The sequence below is a fragment of the Oryctolagus cuniculus genome, chromosome 3 (genome assembly GCF_051225735.1).
Source record: "Oryctolagus cuniculus isolate XC-2025 breed Fujian yellow rabbit chromosome 3, ASM5122573v1, whole genome shotgun sequence".
Lineage (NCBI taxonomy): Eukaryota > Metazoa > Chordata > Mammalia > Lagomorpha > Leporidae > Oryctolagus > Oryctolagus cuniculus.
In genome coordinates this window covers 102,534,462-102,552,995 of record NC_142869.1, presented here as the reverse complement: position 1 = coordinate 102,552,995, position 18,534 = coordinate 102,534,462, and the positions used below count along the sequence as shown (strand labels likewise).

The following is an 18,534-nucleotide window of genomic DNA, read 5'->3' as shown; positions in this document are numbered from 1 at the left end:
CAATAAAGAAGGAAAAAGGAAAAATGTAAGGAAAGTATTTCTGCTCCAAGAGCAGAGGGAATTCCTACTCCATTGTGCTTCAAAAAATGATGCAATGAACTCAATCCTTCCCAGGAGAGTATGTTCTAGGGATATAAAAACTGCTATATTCACTAAAACAATTTTCTAGGAATATTTAAACTACATTAAGGAATGTTATTTTCAAAAACTACCCAACACGAGCACTTAAATATGTAGAATTTCATTTAAATAAGTCAGTCAACAATTTTTTATAAAGTATTTAACACTTCATTGTAGAAACATAGGCAAAATGACTATTATAACCAAAATGAAAAATACTGTTCAATTTAAAAAGTGTACTTAAACAAGAACCTGAAAAAGTTTATGATATGCATAACATTGTTCAAGCAAAATTGCACTAGTATTACATAAATCAATAGTTTATAAAGGCCTCAATATGGCAAAGTTTAGAAATAGGTAGTATGCATGCACATAGTACAACAAAAAGTCTCCTTATAAAACAGCAGTTTTTTAATGCTTGTACAAAGGGATAAAGAGCAACCACAAACATATTTCATCTGTTAGGTTAATACATTATGACAGCTAAAAGTCAGTCATGTCCATCAGAGGAACAAAAAGCCCTCCACAACTTGTGAATAAATCTTTTGTGCCTTTAAAGATATTTGTATAAAAATGCTATCTTTTTTATACAACTTAAATAAATTGTATTGTTTTCAATCAAAATTTGAACACAAACAAATAAACAAAAATATGATTGGAGTCCATGTGTTTCGTGTAACCAAAAGAAACCAGAGGACCAGAGGACCAGAGTCACTGGTACACCAATTACACTCTCAATCTTTGATTACGGACTGATAACTTGTTCTGTAACTTGGAAGGTCCTTCAGTGCTATGTTTTTGATAGGGCAAACAATGAATAGGTCATCTGTATCTTGAAAATATTTACCAATTAGTCTACACCAAAATGGCTGTTTGGCCTCTTCCTTTTGACCTGACAAAGAGAATGCATTTGCATAATTGAAATTTTACCATCAATTTGTGTGCTTCTATATTATCTTTTACTCTTCAGTGTGATAAGTTGGGTTAATCTTCCATAAAACACATGTGACTTGGAAGAGACACAAAGAAATGAGTACCCAATGCCCTGTTGTGCTCTAGGCTGGCGATTTACCTCGGAACTGAGAGAGGAAAGGTCTTATTCCATAGCAAGTGTGGTCTGTCCACTTCTGGTTATATTTTTGCTATGTTCTACCACCTAAATATAACTATTGTTTACAGGGTATGTATCAAATAGAGTCTTCTAAGTTTTGGAAAATGTAGTCATCTTTTTTCATGCAGTTATTAGTTTTATTTTTTTTTAGATTTTTTTTTTCTCAGTATTCTCGTCTATCACTTGGCAATCTAAGGCTAATTCCAAAGCAGATGATGTTGAACCTGTGAGGGCTATATATTTCAGCAGAGTCTGAATCAATCTTCATGGGCACAAAAAAGAGTTGACCATTCAATCATTTTTCCATCAATTTAAACAGAACAATAAAATGACAGTGTATTACAACTCTCAGACCATATAATGAAAAAGTGTAGAGGTTCTATTTGTTGATTAAGTAGAACCTAAAAAGTTCATATAAAATAGATTGCTCATATTCACACTACAAAGTAATATGTTTTTTTTTAATTTTAACAAATTCAAATGTGTGTCATATCAGCAGCATTGTTGTAAATTGTACTGTAGTGCAGTTGTTTTTCATAAAAATACCATACAAATGGTCAATCAATAGTCATCAGCAAAAAATAAAACCTAAGAAACTCAGGAAACAATTAACCAGGAAGAAGATAAAGAAAGAGGTAATGCTGATGCCAAAACAAGTATAATACTGTTGGAACATACAAAAGTAATCCTTATATTTTATACATTTATACAGCATATAAAAGGTATCGCTGATTATGCCACTGTCTCTCTTATACCAATTTCTATTTTCTTTGGAAGCAGTTCTTTCCTTTCGTCAACACTTCCTAAGGAGTTTCGACAGTTTTGCCCATCCATATACAATTTTGCATATACCGGATTGGAATAATTTGTTGGCTAAAGGAAAAAAAAACATAATTTTATTATCAGTTCACCACACTAATTATTATCTAGGATATCTACCTTTTAATGGTAATGATATTAATATGCAATGCAGTTAACTTACTAAATAAATATTGCAATGCCATTTAAATCCTATACTTAGTTTTTAGTTGACTTTAGCATAGTATTAGACAAGACATAATTTTATGCTTTTCTGGTAACCTGTGAACCTAAGGGGAGCTTTGACATGATGTGAAAAGTCAGAAGAAATCTTTTTGAAAGCTGTGTTCACTGAGGCTTCATTGTAGAAGTACAAAATGTTAAATCAATTTTTTTCATGTTCCTAATCCACATCTTTCTCCCACTGTTGCTTTTGCAAGTCTGCCAGTGTCAAGTGAGATGTGTTTACAGAAAAACATCCAATTAATTGGTGCTTGTCATTTTCAATATGAAGTTAAATACAAGCAAAAGAATTAAAATCAGTAAAGAAATACAGCAGCAAAATAAATTTTAAAATATTAATACAATATTTTGTCTTCAAACAACTAATAAGTATTTTTCACAAAATATTTTTGGACTCCTCCAAATAATTATGACATACACAGTCATCTTCAGTTTTATAATGAAGCAGTTTAATGCAGAATTGAGGCACAAAATTTCCTCTTTTAGTTGAAAAACATACACAATGTTCACTATTTAACAAATTGTGTCTTAACTCAAGAAAGTATTGCCTAATTTTGTTGTTGATTCTTTTTTTTTTGTCTTGGTGTTGCTGAAGGCAGCACATCAGGTCTTAGCAATAAGGAGGAAACATTATAATCTTTGAGCCATACAGCCATGCAGATGAAACATACATGATAGAAAATGAGAATGAAAAGCAATCAATGGGACAGAGCAACAAGGGAGAGAATACTCATCCTAAGGTAGCTTAACAACTATATTTTACCCTACTTCTGCTAAAAATGAACAATGCAAACTTGAAGCTTTTTCTACATGTTACTTGACTTAAACCATTTTTAATTCTCAATATGATGACATATATTAAAGTATGCCAATATTTTTATTTAATTGCACATCCTATCTGTATATATTAAATAAAATCTTACTAGGAAATGAATAAATTCAAATTTAAACTCAAACTACTCAGTTTAAATTTCTGGTTAGAGACTTTTGCTAGGAGCAAATACTCATGTTCATTGTTAAGGGGCTATTGCATTTTCAAATACAACAGAAGATATTTTTACTTAAGAGCTTGGCTAAAATGACAACATGTTTTATATGTAACCTTGCATGAGCAGAACATATAATGTAAGCCCCCAATTTTAACACTGTTTTGGTATCTCTTGTTAATTAAAAACTTAATTAAGGACAAGCCTCTCTCTAAGTCTGGTAATCATTCTTTGATTGCAAGCAGTTCTGTGATGGAATGGATATGGAATAATGAATTTTCTTCTCTCACCCCAGCAGTTAGTGGTCCTTTCAAATCAGAGTTTAAGTAGATGGGCGGCGCTGTGTGTGGAAGCTTGAAAGCACTGGGCCCTCCCCCTATATACCTGGCCTGTACATAAACAGAGAATTTTAGTTTCTGACCTAATATCATGGAACCATCTTCACCAATACAAATCATGTTAAATCATAACAACAACACCAAACATATTCTTAGGATCTGTGTGTACATGTTAGCTTAAACAACTTAGCAAGGAAATGATTTTATTACATTTTTGCTTCATAGGTAGACATTCCTACTATGTCCTGTGTACTGATGGACATGGTATACATCTAGAATGTGCCATGAATTAGTGTTTTCTCTCCAAGGTAATAATATATTAACTAATAGCTCTGAGAAAAATGTACCAACCTCCCTCATTTAGTATTTTGCAACTTTGAAAATTTATGACAGTATAACTTTCTGGACATTGAAATATCTGACTGTTTCTAATCAGAGGTTCAGTGTGATTCCATATTTTTTTTGGGGGGGATAGAATTTAATCTCAAACTTGATAAAAAGATTAAAAAAGAAATCTCTGATTTTCAAAATCTAATTCTAAACCTAAATTTTATAATTAAATGGACTCACTGAGTTTCCATGCAAGGGCACTGACATTAGACTTTCTTGGGTTCAAAGGCCAAATTAGTTGATCTGTACACTCCTATTCAAAATATGGAATTTACCCAGGATCTTCAAAAACTTCATGGAAAATTCATATCACAAAAATATATACAGATTTTTAATTATGTTTTCATGATATTTTTGAAGTACCTGCAGATTATTGATCCAAAATGTTTAAAAACTAAATGAAAATTTGTAGAATATGAAATATAACTGAATATATATTTTTTACAAATGTTAATTAATAATGGAAAAATTTAGGCCAAGAGGAAGAGTCTCACAAACATTTTTACAAAAAATTAAGTCAATATTGCCTCTTTATTTTCTCTCCCAAGAATCTCATACAAAAAATATTCAAGAGTCCAAGTAAGGATTGAGATTAGTTTGGGGATAAAAATATGAAATGCTAATTCCACTTCAAGCTGGTTTGTAATTATATCAAGATTCTATTTTACTTACTTTATTAAGTATTCCAGTCCTTAAAAGGATTACAATTAAATTTATAACTAAAATTAAAAGGTTCCATTGAATTAGAAATTTTACTCACTTTGAAAGCAACAAGTCACTTTTCTACAAAAATTTATTTGTGATATTATTTATGTTTTATCACATCATTCATATATCAAAGTGCTATGCATGGTAAATTCTCTGTGACATTAATTTTATCATTCAAATTGTCAAATTAATATGGTCCTCTTTCAGTACTTTCTGTACCTATTGAACCTAACTATATTTTATGTAGTTCTCTGTTTGGTTACAATTCATATTTACATTTCAAATATCAAGAGGCAGCCAAAGTCAGCCATCTAAGTCACATTTAATGCAATTTTGTTTAGTCAGTCAGCAAATTGGTAAATAAATATTTATCAAGTGTTTTGTGCTAAGTACATTAAAAATATATTAGACAGTCACTGAAGCATATTTTTATATTCCTAGAGTAAATGTGGAAAAAAAATTTAATGGGATACTAAACCGCTATTATTTTTTAAATGCCCAAAACTGGATTAGCTCTATCACTAAAAATAAAAATGATGAGAAAGAAATAAGAACTCACCTTCATATAAAAAGTGCTTAAAATATTTTCTCATTAGTTCATATTATACTTTTGAATATTATATTTTTAGTACAATGAAAAATGCAAATAAATTCAGAAAACTTATTTAAAATGCTTTTCTCTTTCATAGATAAATTGTCAGGTGACTGTGAACAGTATCTATAGTCTTGAATTTCAAGTAGAAAATACTACAACTAAAGACACAATGATTAATTTTTGGAACAATTTCAGATGTAGTAGTTAGTTAATAAATAAAATTATTTCTAATTAGGAGAAAATCACTGAAATATTCTACAATAGTGTAATGTTTATCTAGACAGTAAAGACTGATCCACTTCATAGATGCAAATACTTGACCATCAGCTCAGAAAATTCAGTCTGGATTCAGAACTAAACTGCATATCTGAGACCCTATCCAGCTTCTTCAGCGACAACTATTGTAATGATTTCAAAATCCTCTGGCTATAGATTGAATAGATTGTTTACAACATGATGATGCACTTTGGACAAAATGTCCCCATTAAATCAGAAAATAAATATTCAATATAGGAATACATAAGATAAGGAAAAATATCCCATTAAATGAAATAGGTATCATTAATTTACAGAAAAATATTCTAAAATTATCACACAAAACAACTCAGTTAAGTGAATCTTCTTTAGAAGTTTAATTTACCTAATTGTATCATTTATCTATTTCTTAAGGTGCCAACTGGAGCAAACAGTAGTAGCCCTTACAGGCTGTATGTATCAATTTGAAATGACACATTTCAAATCAGTAAGGATATTATAGCAAACAGAATAATACTTATCCAAAGTGATTTGGTTGGTTCTTCAATGAAACATTATCAGAAATAAAATACTTAGATTGACAGTAAATCACTATGCTCTTTATGAAAAAAATTATTAGGTGATATTTTTACACCACAATGTGTATTTAGATATGCTAGCATCTCAACATATTTGAATAGGATATTATTTTAAATAAATTATACCTATTCTTAAGTTGCACAAAAAATATAAAGGAGGATGCTTCAAAAACTCATAGAAAAAGAGGTATGAAAAATGAGTTTATTTTGATGCAAAAGATTTTTCTGATAACACATGGAAAATGCATATTATTTAAAAGTGCATAGATTTCAAAAAAGTTTTTGCACCAAAATACTCAAACTTTTCATTCCATTTTCTAATGAACTTTCTGAGGGACCTTGTGTGTTTTTGGAAACACATTATATTCACTTGTGTGCTGTAGGTGCATACAGTTCATAATTGTATTTGTTCCTTTAGAAGAAGCTGAATCATTAAATGTACCCTAAAATCATTTCCTGTAACTTCAGAGACAAGAAAGGCATGCTGAAGTTCAGAACTGTTGATAGAGATATTTATCAAGAACATGTTATCTCTCCTCCATAATCTTAAGATTTATTACCTTTGTCGTATCTATCATAAAGCTGGGGTCTAAAAGGCCTCCGTCATTGTGGTCATGATCTACCTCATACATATTATAAGAGGGATTGCCAATTTCTACATTTATTCCTCCGTTGATAATAGGTTGTCTTCTGATCGTTTTTGTCCTAGAATATATGAACAGCAATATGACTTAGTTGTATATATATCACAATCGAGGTATATGAATCAATAAAATTTGTAGATCTTAGTTTGAGTAATGGAAAGCATATAAGTGCATTTGAAATAACCAAAATTTGTTAAGTCACAGAGTAACAAAAACTTATATTTGGTAATTTTCCAATTGTCTTGACTTAATAAAAATACACAGGAAATAAATTCCTCCTAAACTGATGATACTACTTTAGCAGAAATTGAATATTTATCAATTAATTATCTTTTTAAATTTTATTTTTCCACCTTATTTATGAAAAATATCTCTGGTAAAGTGATTAAAATATAAGATAGATGGCTTCCATTTCCAAAAGCTGTAACTAGAATCCTGCCTGAGATAACTCAAAAACTGATCCACAAACTCTCAGTTCCTAGATAATAACCTCAGAGGCTACTCACTCTCTATTACTATTACTGCATTTTCATATACACTGGAAGACTGAATGATATCCAGTGAGATATAAAATAAATTCACCTTGAGTAAAATGCGTAATTTGTGATATATATATATATATATATACACACAGTAACACTATATTGACAATACTAATCATATTAATTATTCATATACTAAGGTACTCTTAGAGATTGTTGCTGTTTCAGGAAATACTACTGAAAAATCAAAAACTCAGCAGAAATTTTAAATAACATGGTCCCCTGATAGTTTTGTTACAATATATAAATGGAGCTATCCTGAGAGCCCAGCATGGGGGAAGGATTGTCTCACTGCAATCCCTTTGTGAGCAGGTGTTTAAGCTACTGGATCAGACACAAGTGTCCCATAATGGCATGCCTGGTTTTGATTCCTGTCACTGGCTCCTACTCCAATTTCCTGCTAATTCAGATGCTGGGAGGCAGCAGCGTTGGCTCAAGTGCAGGATTTTAGCACTCACATGGGAGACTTAGAATTCCCTAGGCACCTGGCACTGAGCCCAGCTTATCCCCAGCTGACTTAGGCATTTGGGAATTGAACCACTAGTTGGGATTTCGTTGTCTCTCTGTCAAATAATAAATAGGTAAATAAGTAATTCATAACTAAATAAAATGTCTTAAAATGATAGAGAGGAATAAAATGGTCTTAAAAATCAGACTTTTACAATTGGCAACATCTTGAAAAAGAAATAGAAAGCATCTCTGTGTTCAGCTACTTGATGTATTCACTAACCAGCAAGCTGGAACTCTGTAGCATCTTACCTTCTTTTCCTTTTACAGAGCACTAAACCAATCACTAATGTGGTTATCAATGTCACCAAGAGGACAAGAGGCACAATGATGGCAATGCTTCCTGGAAAATAGGTAAATGAATAGATGAACAAATAAAATGATGTGATTAATATAACAAGACTTCATTGCATCAAATCATTTGACCATTGATATAAAAAATAAAGCTTAGCTGAAATGCTTAGATTCCTAATTCCTAACTACATTACTGACAAATCCACCTCTTAATAAATACTTGATCTGCAGGAACAGTTTCTTTTTTTTTTTTTTATTTATTTTTTTTGACAGGCAGAGTGGACAGTGAGAGAGAGAGACAGAGAGAAAGGTCTTCCTTTGCCGTTGGTTCACCCTCCAATGGTCGCCCCGGCTGGCGCACTGTGGCCGGCGCACCGCGCTGATCCGATGGCAGGAGCCAGGAGCCAGGTGCTTTTCCTGGTCTACCATGGGGTGCAGGGCCCAAGCACCTGGGCCATCCTCCACTGCACTCCCTGGCCACAGCAGAGAGCTGGCCTGGAAGAGGGGCAACCGGGACAGAATCCGGCGCCCCAACCGGGACTAGAAGCCGGTGTGCTGGCGCCGCTAGGCGGAGGATTAGCCTAGTGAGCCGCGGCGCCGGCAGAACAGTTTCTTTTTGATACCTACTGTTTATATGTTGCATTTGAATGCCTTGAGATCAGAGATACTGACTTTTTGTCAATCTGACTTTACTGGTTCTCACCACACATGTTTCCACAGTACATGCTAACTACATGTAAATCAACCATGTCTGAACACACATGTACACAATTTTACTGGCTACATTTCCACTCTTTATAACTACTTTCCAGCCATGAATAAATGGAGCAACTTAGAATACAGTACGGCAAAACAAAAGACAATTCAGTCTTGGAATTGGATGGACATAGGCCTATATACCTACCGATTTCTCAGCTGACTTGAGGTGAGATCTTGAGTAAAATTATATAAACTCTTTGAGGCTGATTTCTCTTCACCAATTAAACAGAAGAAAACTACCACACAGGGCAGATAGTTTGATTTAACAAAATAATAGAGAAGAGGGTATCTTCTCTCAAGTTTCAACTCCAGAATATTTGGGCAAACCATATTTTAGGAAATTGGTTTACATGGCAAATGCCCATCTCCCCCTTCTTTCAAGTATATGAGAATCATGTTAGGGTGCATGGCTAATGGAACAGATCTTCAAAAGTGGCATGAAAAAGTTGTTCTTAGTTTTTTAAGCATCTGAGTGTAAGAGAAAAGCATTTCCAATTTTTAAATAAAGGTGATCATTTTTTTTGTTTTCAGCCAGTGAAGTAAGAAGACAATACTCCTTTGCCAATCATGTAACCCACAAGAGGATACACTTAGGGTTATATCATTTTGTTTCAGGAAGAAAACTGAGTGCAAGAGTTGCTTGATAACAGGAGACCATTAATTGGCTCTATCAAGTAGCCAATGCTAACTTTCCTAACAAAGTACTGCTGAAACAAAGGCTCTTGTCTACTTGGAATAAACATCTGGTTTATTCAGTCAATTCACCTAATCACTGCCTAACCTTAGAAACAAAGCAATCCAGAAACTAATTAAAATTTAATGTGGGGATCTTACATGGCTTAGGAATGGAGCAATAAGAATTATTGAAATGCGTGGATTTTTCTCTGCATATACACATGTATATAAAATCACTGGGTTAGGAATTAATGCTAACAATGTGTACAATAAGCAGCCATTTAGGTACTTTATTTTTTAAAACTATAGATTTGTTTTAAGCGCTCTAGCCAGAACCTATCTAGGAGAGATGATCTGTACTGGACATCATTTTGCCAAAATACCAAAGAGCCCTAATTAATAAGTTTCATGTATAAGATAATATTCTACTTTGGAACTTAAAAAAATAACTAGTCTAACATAACCAAGTGACTTCTTTTTCAATTCAGAAAAAATATGGTTTACCTACTATAGCTACTTACTAAATGTAAAAGTTTATTTTTTTTCAGGTTTTGAGCAGAAGAATATAATTCAATGAGTTTTAGATTATATTACCTCCTTGTTTGGGAAAGTGAGCTTTATATGAATGTGTAATTTATTAGTAATTAATGAAAGTGGAAAATCTGGCACCTTAGATGGTAATTAACATTTGTTCACAAATTTTTAAATACCAAGGAACAGCTTGGTTTCTTCATAAACTATTACTTCAACTGATTGATCATGACTTTATAAATATCCTTACTTTTAATTTTTCCTGCTAAAGTTTGTGTAAAATCAGTGGGAGTAAAATATATACCAATGTAAGTTTTAAAGTATGTAATACTTTTTTACACTTGATGTAATTATAAATTATTTAGAAAATTAGACTTCATTTTTTTTCTTACATAGTTTCTAACATTCTTGTAGGAAAGTCTTTAGTTATGCATGATAGAAAACAAATTATTTCTTTTTCCTATTTTTCCCCCTTCACAGATGGCAGTTGCAATCCCATATATTATAGCTCTCTGATTAAGAGTCTATACTACTGAAATGTTTATGTAACCAATCAAGGTAACAGCACTAATGTTCAGTGTGGCCAATAAATAATTCACAGTAGCAGTTTTGCAAACAGTGTTTTTTTTTCTTTTTTGTGTAATGGTTTATACTGATGGAAACAACTGGCAGACATTTTAAAATTTATAAAATAGGTATTTTTCAAAATAATTATTTTTTCCAAGTAGAATATAAAGCAGTAAATATTACAGCATAACATATTACAACCAAAGCCTATTGCTGGTGATTTTTAGCAGTAGACTATTAATGGATTATTACAAACATTTTTTTTAAAAGTACATCCTTTACTTAGCTGGTAGGGACACTACAGCAACTTGCTCCCATAAAATAGAACAAGCCGTTTAGTACAGCATGGTTCTGAAGCCTCACTGTGTAACACTTTTTCCACTACAAGCAACAACTGTAGTACCAAATGGTGCTGCAGGACTCCTCCCACGACAGCTAACTCAGCCTAGCAGTGGAGGTGACGGACTCCAGATTCAGGATAAGTCTGTTCCCATCCCAGTTCTATTTACCAGCACCATTTCTTTGAGTAAATTACCAGGGTTTGTCTCAGTTTATTCAACAATAAAACAGCTTTCATTGTTAATAGCTACCCCACAGTATTGAAAATAGCATTATGCCAATCTCATTGAGGGTGTTACACATATTCTTAATAATTATAAATTGAAGTTCTCATAACATCCTGTATAGGCCTCTATTGTACACTATTCACAATTACTCTTAAGCTCTCGGAGGAGGCAAACTGTTTACTTCTCTTTATTATACAGATACTGCAGTTCTTGTGATATCAAAGGGAGTAATCATTTAATTCTCATTCAGTTAGAAACTCATGAGTTCTTGCTGTATCCCAGACACTAGACATGGAGGATATAAATAAACTTCTTTTTCTATATTGCTTGATGGATATCAGATGATGACAAATAAACAAGTGTATTTGACATGCTATCTCAGAGAAAGGAGACACACAAAGGCTGTGCACTGAACCAGATCTGGAGTGGAGGAGGACTAGCGAGTCTCTGGGATTTGAGGGATGAGTATTTTTCAGTGTTGTGAAGAGAGTGAGTAGGCCTGGAAGATTGTGATTAAGGAACAACAAACAATCATGCTGGAGTGCAGGATGATAGTGATTGATGGAGGGGTGGCCATAGAGGAAACAGCAGAGGTGAGGTCATTCAGGCCTGGGTGAGCCATTTAAATGGGCTAGGTATGGGTACTACAGTATTTGAAATACAATGATATTGAAAGAAATTCGGGCAGTAGCAGCTATTGGCTTTATTTTTAGAGAAGGAAGGTTAAGAACTGCTCTTAAGTGTGGTTTGGACAACCATTTGGATTTTGTTGCCAAAGGCAGGAAAGCAAAACTGGTGTATAAAAATGGCTGTTTAGGAGAGGTAGCTGATGAAATAATTTTGGGGATGTGAGATCTCTGTAGCATATCAATTGGACAGGTACAGCTATATCAGGTGGGCAGAGGATGTGTGTCTCAAACTCAGGAGAGAAAACCAATTGAGGATAGGAATTTGGGGTAATGGGCGCAATGCTGATAACTGTGGAATTTGGGCTTACCTGGAAGGACTTATATAATGATAAGGAGAATGTACGCATTAATAAGCAGAGTGAGTTAACCTGAAGGATGAGAAAGAAAAGTCTCCCACAAGAAGGCAGGGTTGTGTCGAGAGGAGTGGGGAGAAAAAGAAGGTTTTGTATATCCTGGAGGCCAAAGGAAGTGAGCATTTTGTGTATTGATCAAGTTTATAGTAGAAAAGTGTATGAATTAATACTACCATTGCAACTGAGCTCTTTTGACATGTTGCTATATATTCTACTCCTAAGTTCATGTTTATAGATATGTATAAATGTAGTATTTTGGGATTTCTGTGAGGAAAATTAGAATGCTTTTTCGAGGCACTTAGTTAAATTGTAATCGTACAGGAAATGTTGTGTCCCCAACATAGTAAAGCTAATCCAGTGATCTGCACGGGCTGCCGTTCATCCTGGCCCTGTATCTATGTCTCCAGCCTCACTTGGCGTCACTCCCTCCTACCCCCTCCACACCTCCTCCCTCCACTCCCCCACCTCCAGGCCTGCTCCTGTCCCTCAAGGCCAGCATCTGATTTTCAGCCCCTTGACATGCCTGCTCTCCCTTATTCTGTTTCATGAGCCTCTCCTCCCCCTTTTTATCTTTAAGTCTCAGCTTAAATATCACCATTTCATAGAAAACACTCAACCTCCCTTTTCCCCTGACAGTCCCATCTCTGCCCCCTTTTATTCTTTCTTCAAAGGACAATCAAAACTCACAGTCCCATGATACATTTATATGTTTACTGTTTTGTTTGCTTCCTTGTTTTATTCTACCAGAATCTTGAAAAGAGGCACATCTGTCTTATTCTCAGACCTATCTCTGGGATACTTGACATTCCACAAAGAATGATAAACTTCCCCTTTGTGAAATTAGGATAACAGCATTTCTTTGTGTATTTTCAGTTATATCTCTCTATATCTGTATATTTCATATATATGTGTGTATGTATATATAGTGATAATTGCAGGTATCAGACAATGAAGCATTTTCTTTGTGTTAAAATATTATGATTCTAACACTAGTTTTTAGATGCCTTAAAAATCAAAGCCCAGTGGCTGCTGTTGAAGCACAGTGGGTTAAACTGCCACCTACAATGCCAGCATCCCATGTAAGCACTGGTTCGTGTCCCAGCTGCTCCACGTCCATTCCAATTTCCTGCTAATGTGCTTGGGAAAGCAGTGAAAGACGCCCCAAGTACTTGGGCACCTGCCACTCTCATGGGAAATCTGAATGAAACTCCTGGCTCCTGGCTCCAGCCTGGCCATTGCAGCATTTGGGGACTGAACCAGAGAATGGAAGATCTTTCTCTCTCCCTTTCTGATGCTTTCTCTCTGTAATTCTGCCTTTCAAATTATTAAGTAAATCTTAAAAAAAATCAAATCCCAGAGAACATCCTTATCACTTCTTAGAAATGATTAATAAAACTGTATGTGAATTAGAAAGGTGAATCTCACTGCAAGTTAGGAATAATTGAATAGACAGAGAAGCTTGGTTTTCTTGACCATGTCAGGGTCCAGTGGCAATGGAATATTTCACTAGATGTGGAATCAAAGATTTGAGAACATTCTTGATGATTGCATCTTTATTGGGGCAGAGGATGTCACATTTTGGGGACACTTGACAACCATTCATAAACCACTAGATTTTATCCGAAAGAATTAAAGTAACCCTCTTATATTAGGATAAAACATTTTATCTACCTTTTTACTCCTTTTAGAGTTATAGGACAAGTTTTTCTAAGCAGAAATGGCCAATGATAAACACCTTTTAACAGAATCATTACCTGGCCAACTTTGTTCAAGTCTGTGATAATTTGACATTTTCGTAGCTAATAGCCCCTTCACTGTGTATTGATACTTCCATTAAATTTAATGGCTTTCAATCACTGATGGAAGGAAGAGCCTCAGAATCTTTTAAGAAAAGGTTGTAACTATTTGTAACTCCTCCTATTTCCCATTCTCTCTTTCAGTTCTGTTTTGGTTAATTGAGGCGTTTTCTTATAAGGGAAGCTGTTCATTTTCAAAATGGTCAGAGGCCCCTCCTCCAAAAAGACATCTGGAGCATCCTTCTATTAACCATTTTCGAAACACCACATTTTGTTGTATGGACAGTATATAAAATTTGAAAATCCAATAGATACTCTGCTCTTTTGTCTTTTCTTTCAGAGATTTTAATCAACATTTAAAATTATTTTTAACTATCTAAAAGGATACATATCCTACATGTATTATATATAATTTAAAAATTGTCAAAATGTAAACATTAAAGTAACTTGAGTTTGAAATCCTCATTCACAAATTCAGTGCACTCTACAGATTGGTAACTTCAAGTATATTTTTCACTTGAAAATGCTCTTAACAATTGTTAAATTTTATAACTAGTTCAGAAAAGCTCATTTAAATTAACATGTCTCCAGGATTATTGCTTGTAAGATTAGTTTGTGTCCTAGATCCTCGGAAGAGAGGCAAGGAAGTACATGTCTTTTTCTTTTCCTCATCTTTTGCATAGCCCATTAGGCACAGCATATTTTTGCCATCTCTAGTTTTTTGGCCCATTACTTCCCTAAAGCCCTCTATCTTTCCTGACATAAAGAAAACACACTAATTCTGTGGCAAAACCAAAGTGCTATGTAACAAACTATTGCTTACCTCACCTTCACAAATTCAGATATTCATGTCTGGATTATTTTTCCTAGACTTATAAGGGAACCTCAGAAATGTGGAAAAAGTGAAATTTAAATATAATTGTATTTTGGAGTGAAAAAATCTTGTCCATGTATAGATTTTTTTCCCATTACCTACAAACTTTTTGGAGACCGCACATGTTTTGTTTTTCAAAGAGGCTCATGCTTATTTACCTAAACTAATCTCCAAATGACAGAAGTTTCCACAGTGTTGCCTGCAGTTTTTAAGCAATAATGTAGACACTATTTGGGGGGAAAGAAAGAAAACAGGTAGACAAGCAAACACTGAGAATCTGACTGTAGGATGTAAAGAACATCCACTTTTGACTTTGATAATGTCTTTCTTTGTTTACCAATTCTGAAACGTATTTTCTCATTTGTTTTTATGAAATCTTTCTTACCCACCAGTGAAGGGCTAGCAAAAAGTGCTACTGTAAATGTTTGGAAATGCAGTTTTCCTCTTCAAGAAATGTATTTACCAGTAGACATTAGATATACCAATTGACATAATGTTAATAGATATTACAAAACTTTCAAACTTTTTCCATCCATTGTCAAGTTAATAACACTAATGTGAATTGGGAGAATTTATTTCATCGTCCTATTTTGAAAATCTTTGTGACATCCTTTAGATTGGTCACTCAAGATGCACATAGGAACAATATACAGGTAGACCTATGATTATAAAAAAGACTTGGAGAAATACTGAACTGTAGTTTAAAAGAATTTAAAGCCAGTCCATTTAAAACAGAGAAGCAATAAGTCAATTTTGATCCTTATTAAGAATTAAATGTTAAGTTACTTAGCTTCAAAACAAACTGATCTATTACAGATTTTTTTTCTACAACACACAGACATGCTTTACAAGACGGTACACTGAGCTCTAATTAAAAGGATGGATTATTTCTCTTCCTGGATCATTTGCACTTCAGTTCTGTTGTCTGCAGGCTTCATAATTGATGGGCACTTCTATAAAAAGCTTATGATAGGTTGGTGGATAAGTCTTCTTTCTTTTTAAACATTTTATTTCTGAATAGCATATATTTCCCTAAAAAATCTTGAGATAATGATACAAAGAGTTCCTATATACCCTCTCATTCCATTTCTCCTATTAACATCTCATATTTGTATATTCGTCACAATTAATAAACCATACCCAGCTTCCACTATTTTTGTTTATCAAAGCTCTTTTTATCCTACCCACAGATGTATGTTCTGGTAAATTTCCTGGCTTGAGATTTACTCTCACTGCCTAAAACAGCATGTAAATACTAGATTTTGCCACCAGATTAGAGTGCAAGATATCATTTTTCAAAAGCGCCTAACCTACAGCAGATCTCTCATGAAATTCCATGTAGAAAACTTTCCAAAACTCATTTTCCTCACTAATGGCAAAAATAAAAAGACAAAAATATTTCTATACTTAGTAGACTACCCATATGTAGTAAACCACCCCAAGATAGTCATCTCAGCAACTTACTTGTACTGATATGGTCAGACTTGCTGCTCTTTGGGGCTGGCCTCTCACACTGGGTGCCTGACCAATTGGTGGAGCATCTAGAATGAGCAACAACAGAAAATATCAGTGAATCACAACACACAGAAGTCTGCTAATGCAATACTGTCAACCAAATGAAATGATAAGGGAACCAGCATTACAAATTCACAAATATTAGGTAGAGATTTCTGCTAATGTCTTGCATGTTGTCAGTATGCTGAGGGTAACTTAAATTGGACAGCATTTTTAAAATACTTTTTAAATCATAGGTTTATAAACATTTTTCCTTATTCTATTTCAAATTAAAATTGGTACATTGAATCCCTAACTAAGAACTTAACTAAGAATTAAAAATTAAGTTGAGAATTACTAAAAATTATAGATAGCCACATATAAAACTGAATTTCCATATCAAGCAAATGCCTTTGTATTAAGTTTCTGTGATTTGTTTTTCTGGTTGTTCTATATCCAAAGTGGAACTAGCTCCCAAATGGCAAAGGTATTTATTTATCTCATAGCTCAAGCTGCAGAATTTTTACTTTCCTAATCAGATAAAGGGAAGCACAGTGCTTTCCAACATAAAAACATATTTCTGTAAGCCTAAAGTCAAAAGCCCATGCCATGTTTGACATGAGAGTTGCTTTCCACACATAGGTACCATGACATTATTATGAGAAATCTATAGAAGATAAAGACAATAGATTTGAATAAAAGGCATTCTTTAAACACAGATCACAAATATATAATTAGCTGGTTGCAACAAAATAAATGGTGAGTCTGTTATAGTTTTGTTTGAACAATGTCTACTGGCTAACACTGGATGCCTGTATGCATCTGTCAGAGGAAATCCATAGAGAAACAATTTAGTTGGCTTCTGTTGTTACTTAAAATGGCTGTCAAATAGCAGCATATTAAGAATAGTTGTGCACAATAAAAGAACAGCTTCCAAAACCATTCCAAGTGGATCTCTCTGGTCATGGTAGGCCAAACTAAATAACTGCAATTTCAAGGTCTCTGCCAATTCTGTCACAGCCAATTCAGATAGCAGAAGCCGTTTTCTGAACTAGGTCTGTGATGCCATGAAATTTATTTGTGATATTCGTAAATCCAGTATTGACTGTCCTAAAACACAAGTTCTCATAAAATCATCATTACTGAACACAAAAATTCATTTTGGAAAGCATATATTAACTTCAGCATAATTGACAATCATGTTACTATTAATAATGATAAATTGTAAAACTATGACTATGATACATGATTTAGATGAAAATTAATATTATTTATACTATGACTCAGATCACTCATGCATTAATCCAGATTTTTGTTGTTACCACATAAAAGCTTGTATATGATTTTCTATCAATCATATCTATTGTAAACTCTACAAGTAAATCACTTATAAATAAATAAATTTCTAAGGCAATGTCTATAACTGTTACTCAAGTGAGGTAGTAGAATGAGCACATTTCAATATAATTAGAATAAAGTGAACAATGAATAATATAATTGACTTTTAAATAATTCTTGTCTTCCTAAACTGTTTTGTAAATGAATGATTTGATGTTTCTAAATGTTCCAAGTTCTCACAGTCCACCAACAATCAAAAATAAGATGTTGAGGAACACTTTGCCAACATATTCTTGGAATGAATTTTGATGACTGCAAAATTATTTTTGTTTTTGCTATACTGAAAAGTCACATCTGCCAAGTCTTACTAATTGACCACTGAGAATGTTATACATGGTCCAATGAAAAAATAATAGTTATACAGCTGATGTGTATAAGGTGAAACACGTGCAGTTATATTGAATTATTGATAAAATATCAAAAATTGACTCTTTATGTTACCTTGTTAAAAAAGAAAACAACTAAATCAAGGTTCATCTTAAATCAGAAGAATGACCAGAGACACATTTTTAGTATCATAGTAAAGAAAAGAAGCCTTAGGGCTTATTGTTACACAGAATTGCTTTGAAGGCTGAACGTAGAAGTGCTCGTGAATTGGAAACATATTCTAATTTTCAGATCATGTTTTGATGTGAATATCATATATTTTATGTACTTTAAGAAGTTATATAAAAGTTGCTTTTGGGGCTCCAGATGAGAAAAATGACATTTTTAAACAAAGAG

At 33.4% G+C, this 18,534-nt stretch overlaps 1 protein-coding gene across 4 annotated transcripts in view; it reads right to left on the bottom strand.

Annotated features, from left to right (window-relative positions):
• Window positions 1–265: 265 nt before the first annotated feature.
• The window catches only part of LRP1B (LDL receptor related protein 1B), a 2,138,546-nt gene continuing 2,120,277 nt past the window's right edge, over window positions 266–18,534 (bottom strand). For 2 of the 4 annotated variants that reach the window (XM_051849573.3, XM_070071546.2), the window contains 4 exons: window positions 16,384–16,460; window positions 8,068–8,158; window positions 6,683–6,827; window positions 266–2,104 (listed from right to left, as the gene is read on the bottom strand). In XM_051849573.3, coding sequence (XP_051705533.3) covers window positions 1,964–2,104; window positions 6,683–6,827; window positions 8,068–8,158; window positions 16,384–16,460 — 454 coding nt within the window. In that variant the 3' untranslated portion in view covers window positions 266–1,963. Of the gene's footprint in view, window positions 2,105–3,548; window positions 3,648–6,682; window positions 6,828–8,067; window positions 8,159–16,383; window positions 16,461–18,534 lie in introns of all 4 variants that reach the window. The other 2 variants (XM_002712121.6, XM_051849572.3) reach the window with 2 other exon arrangements.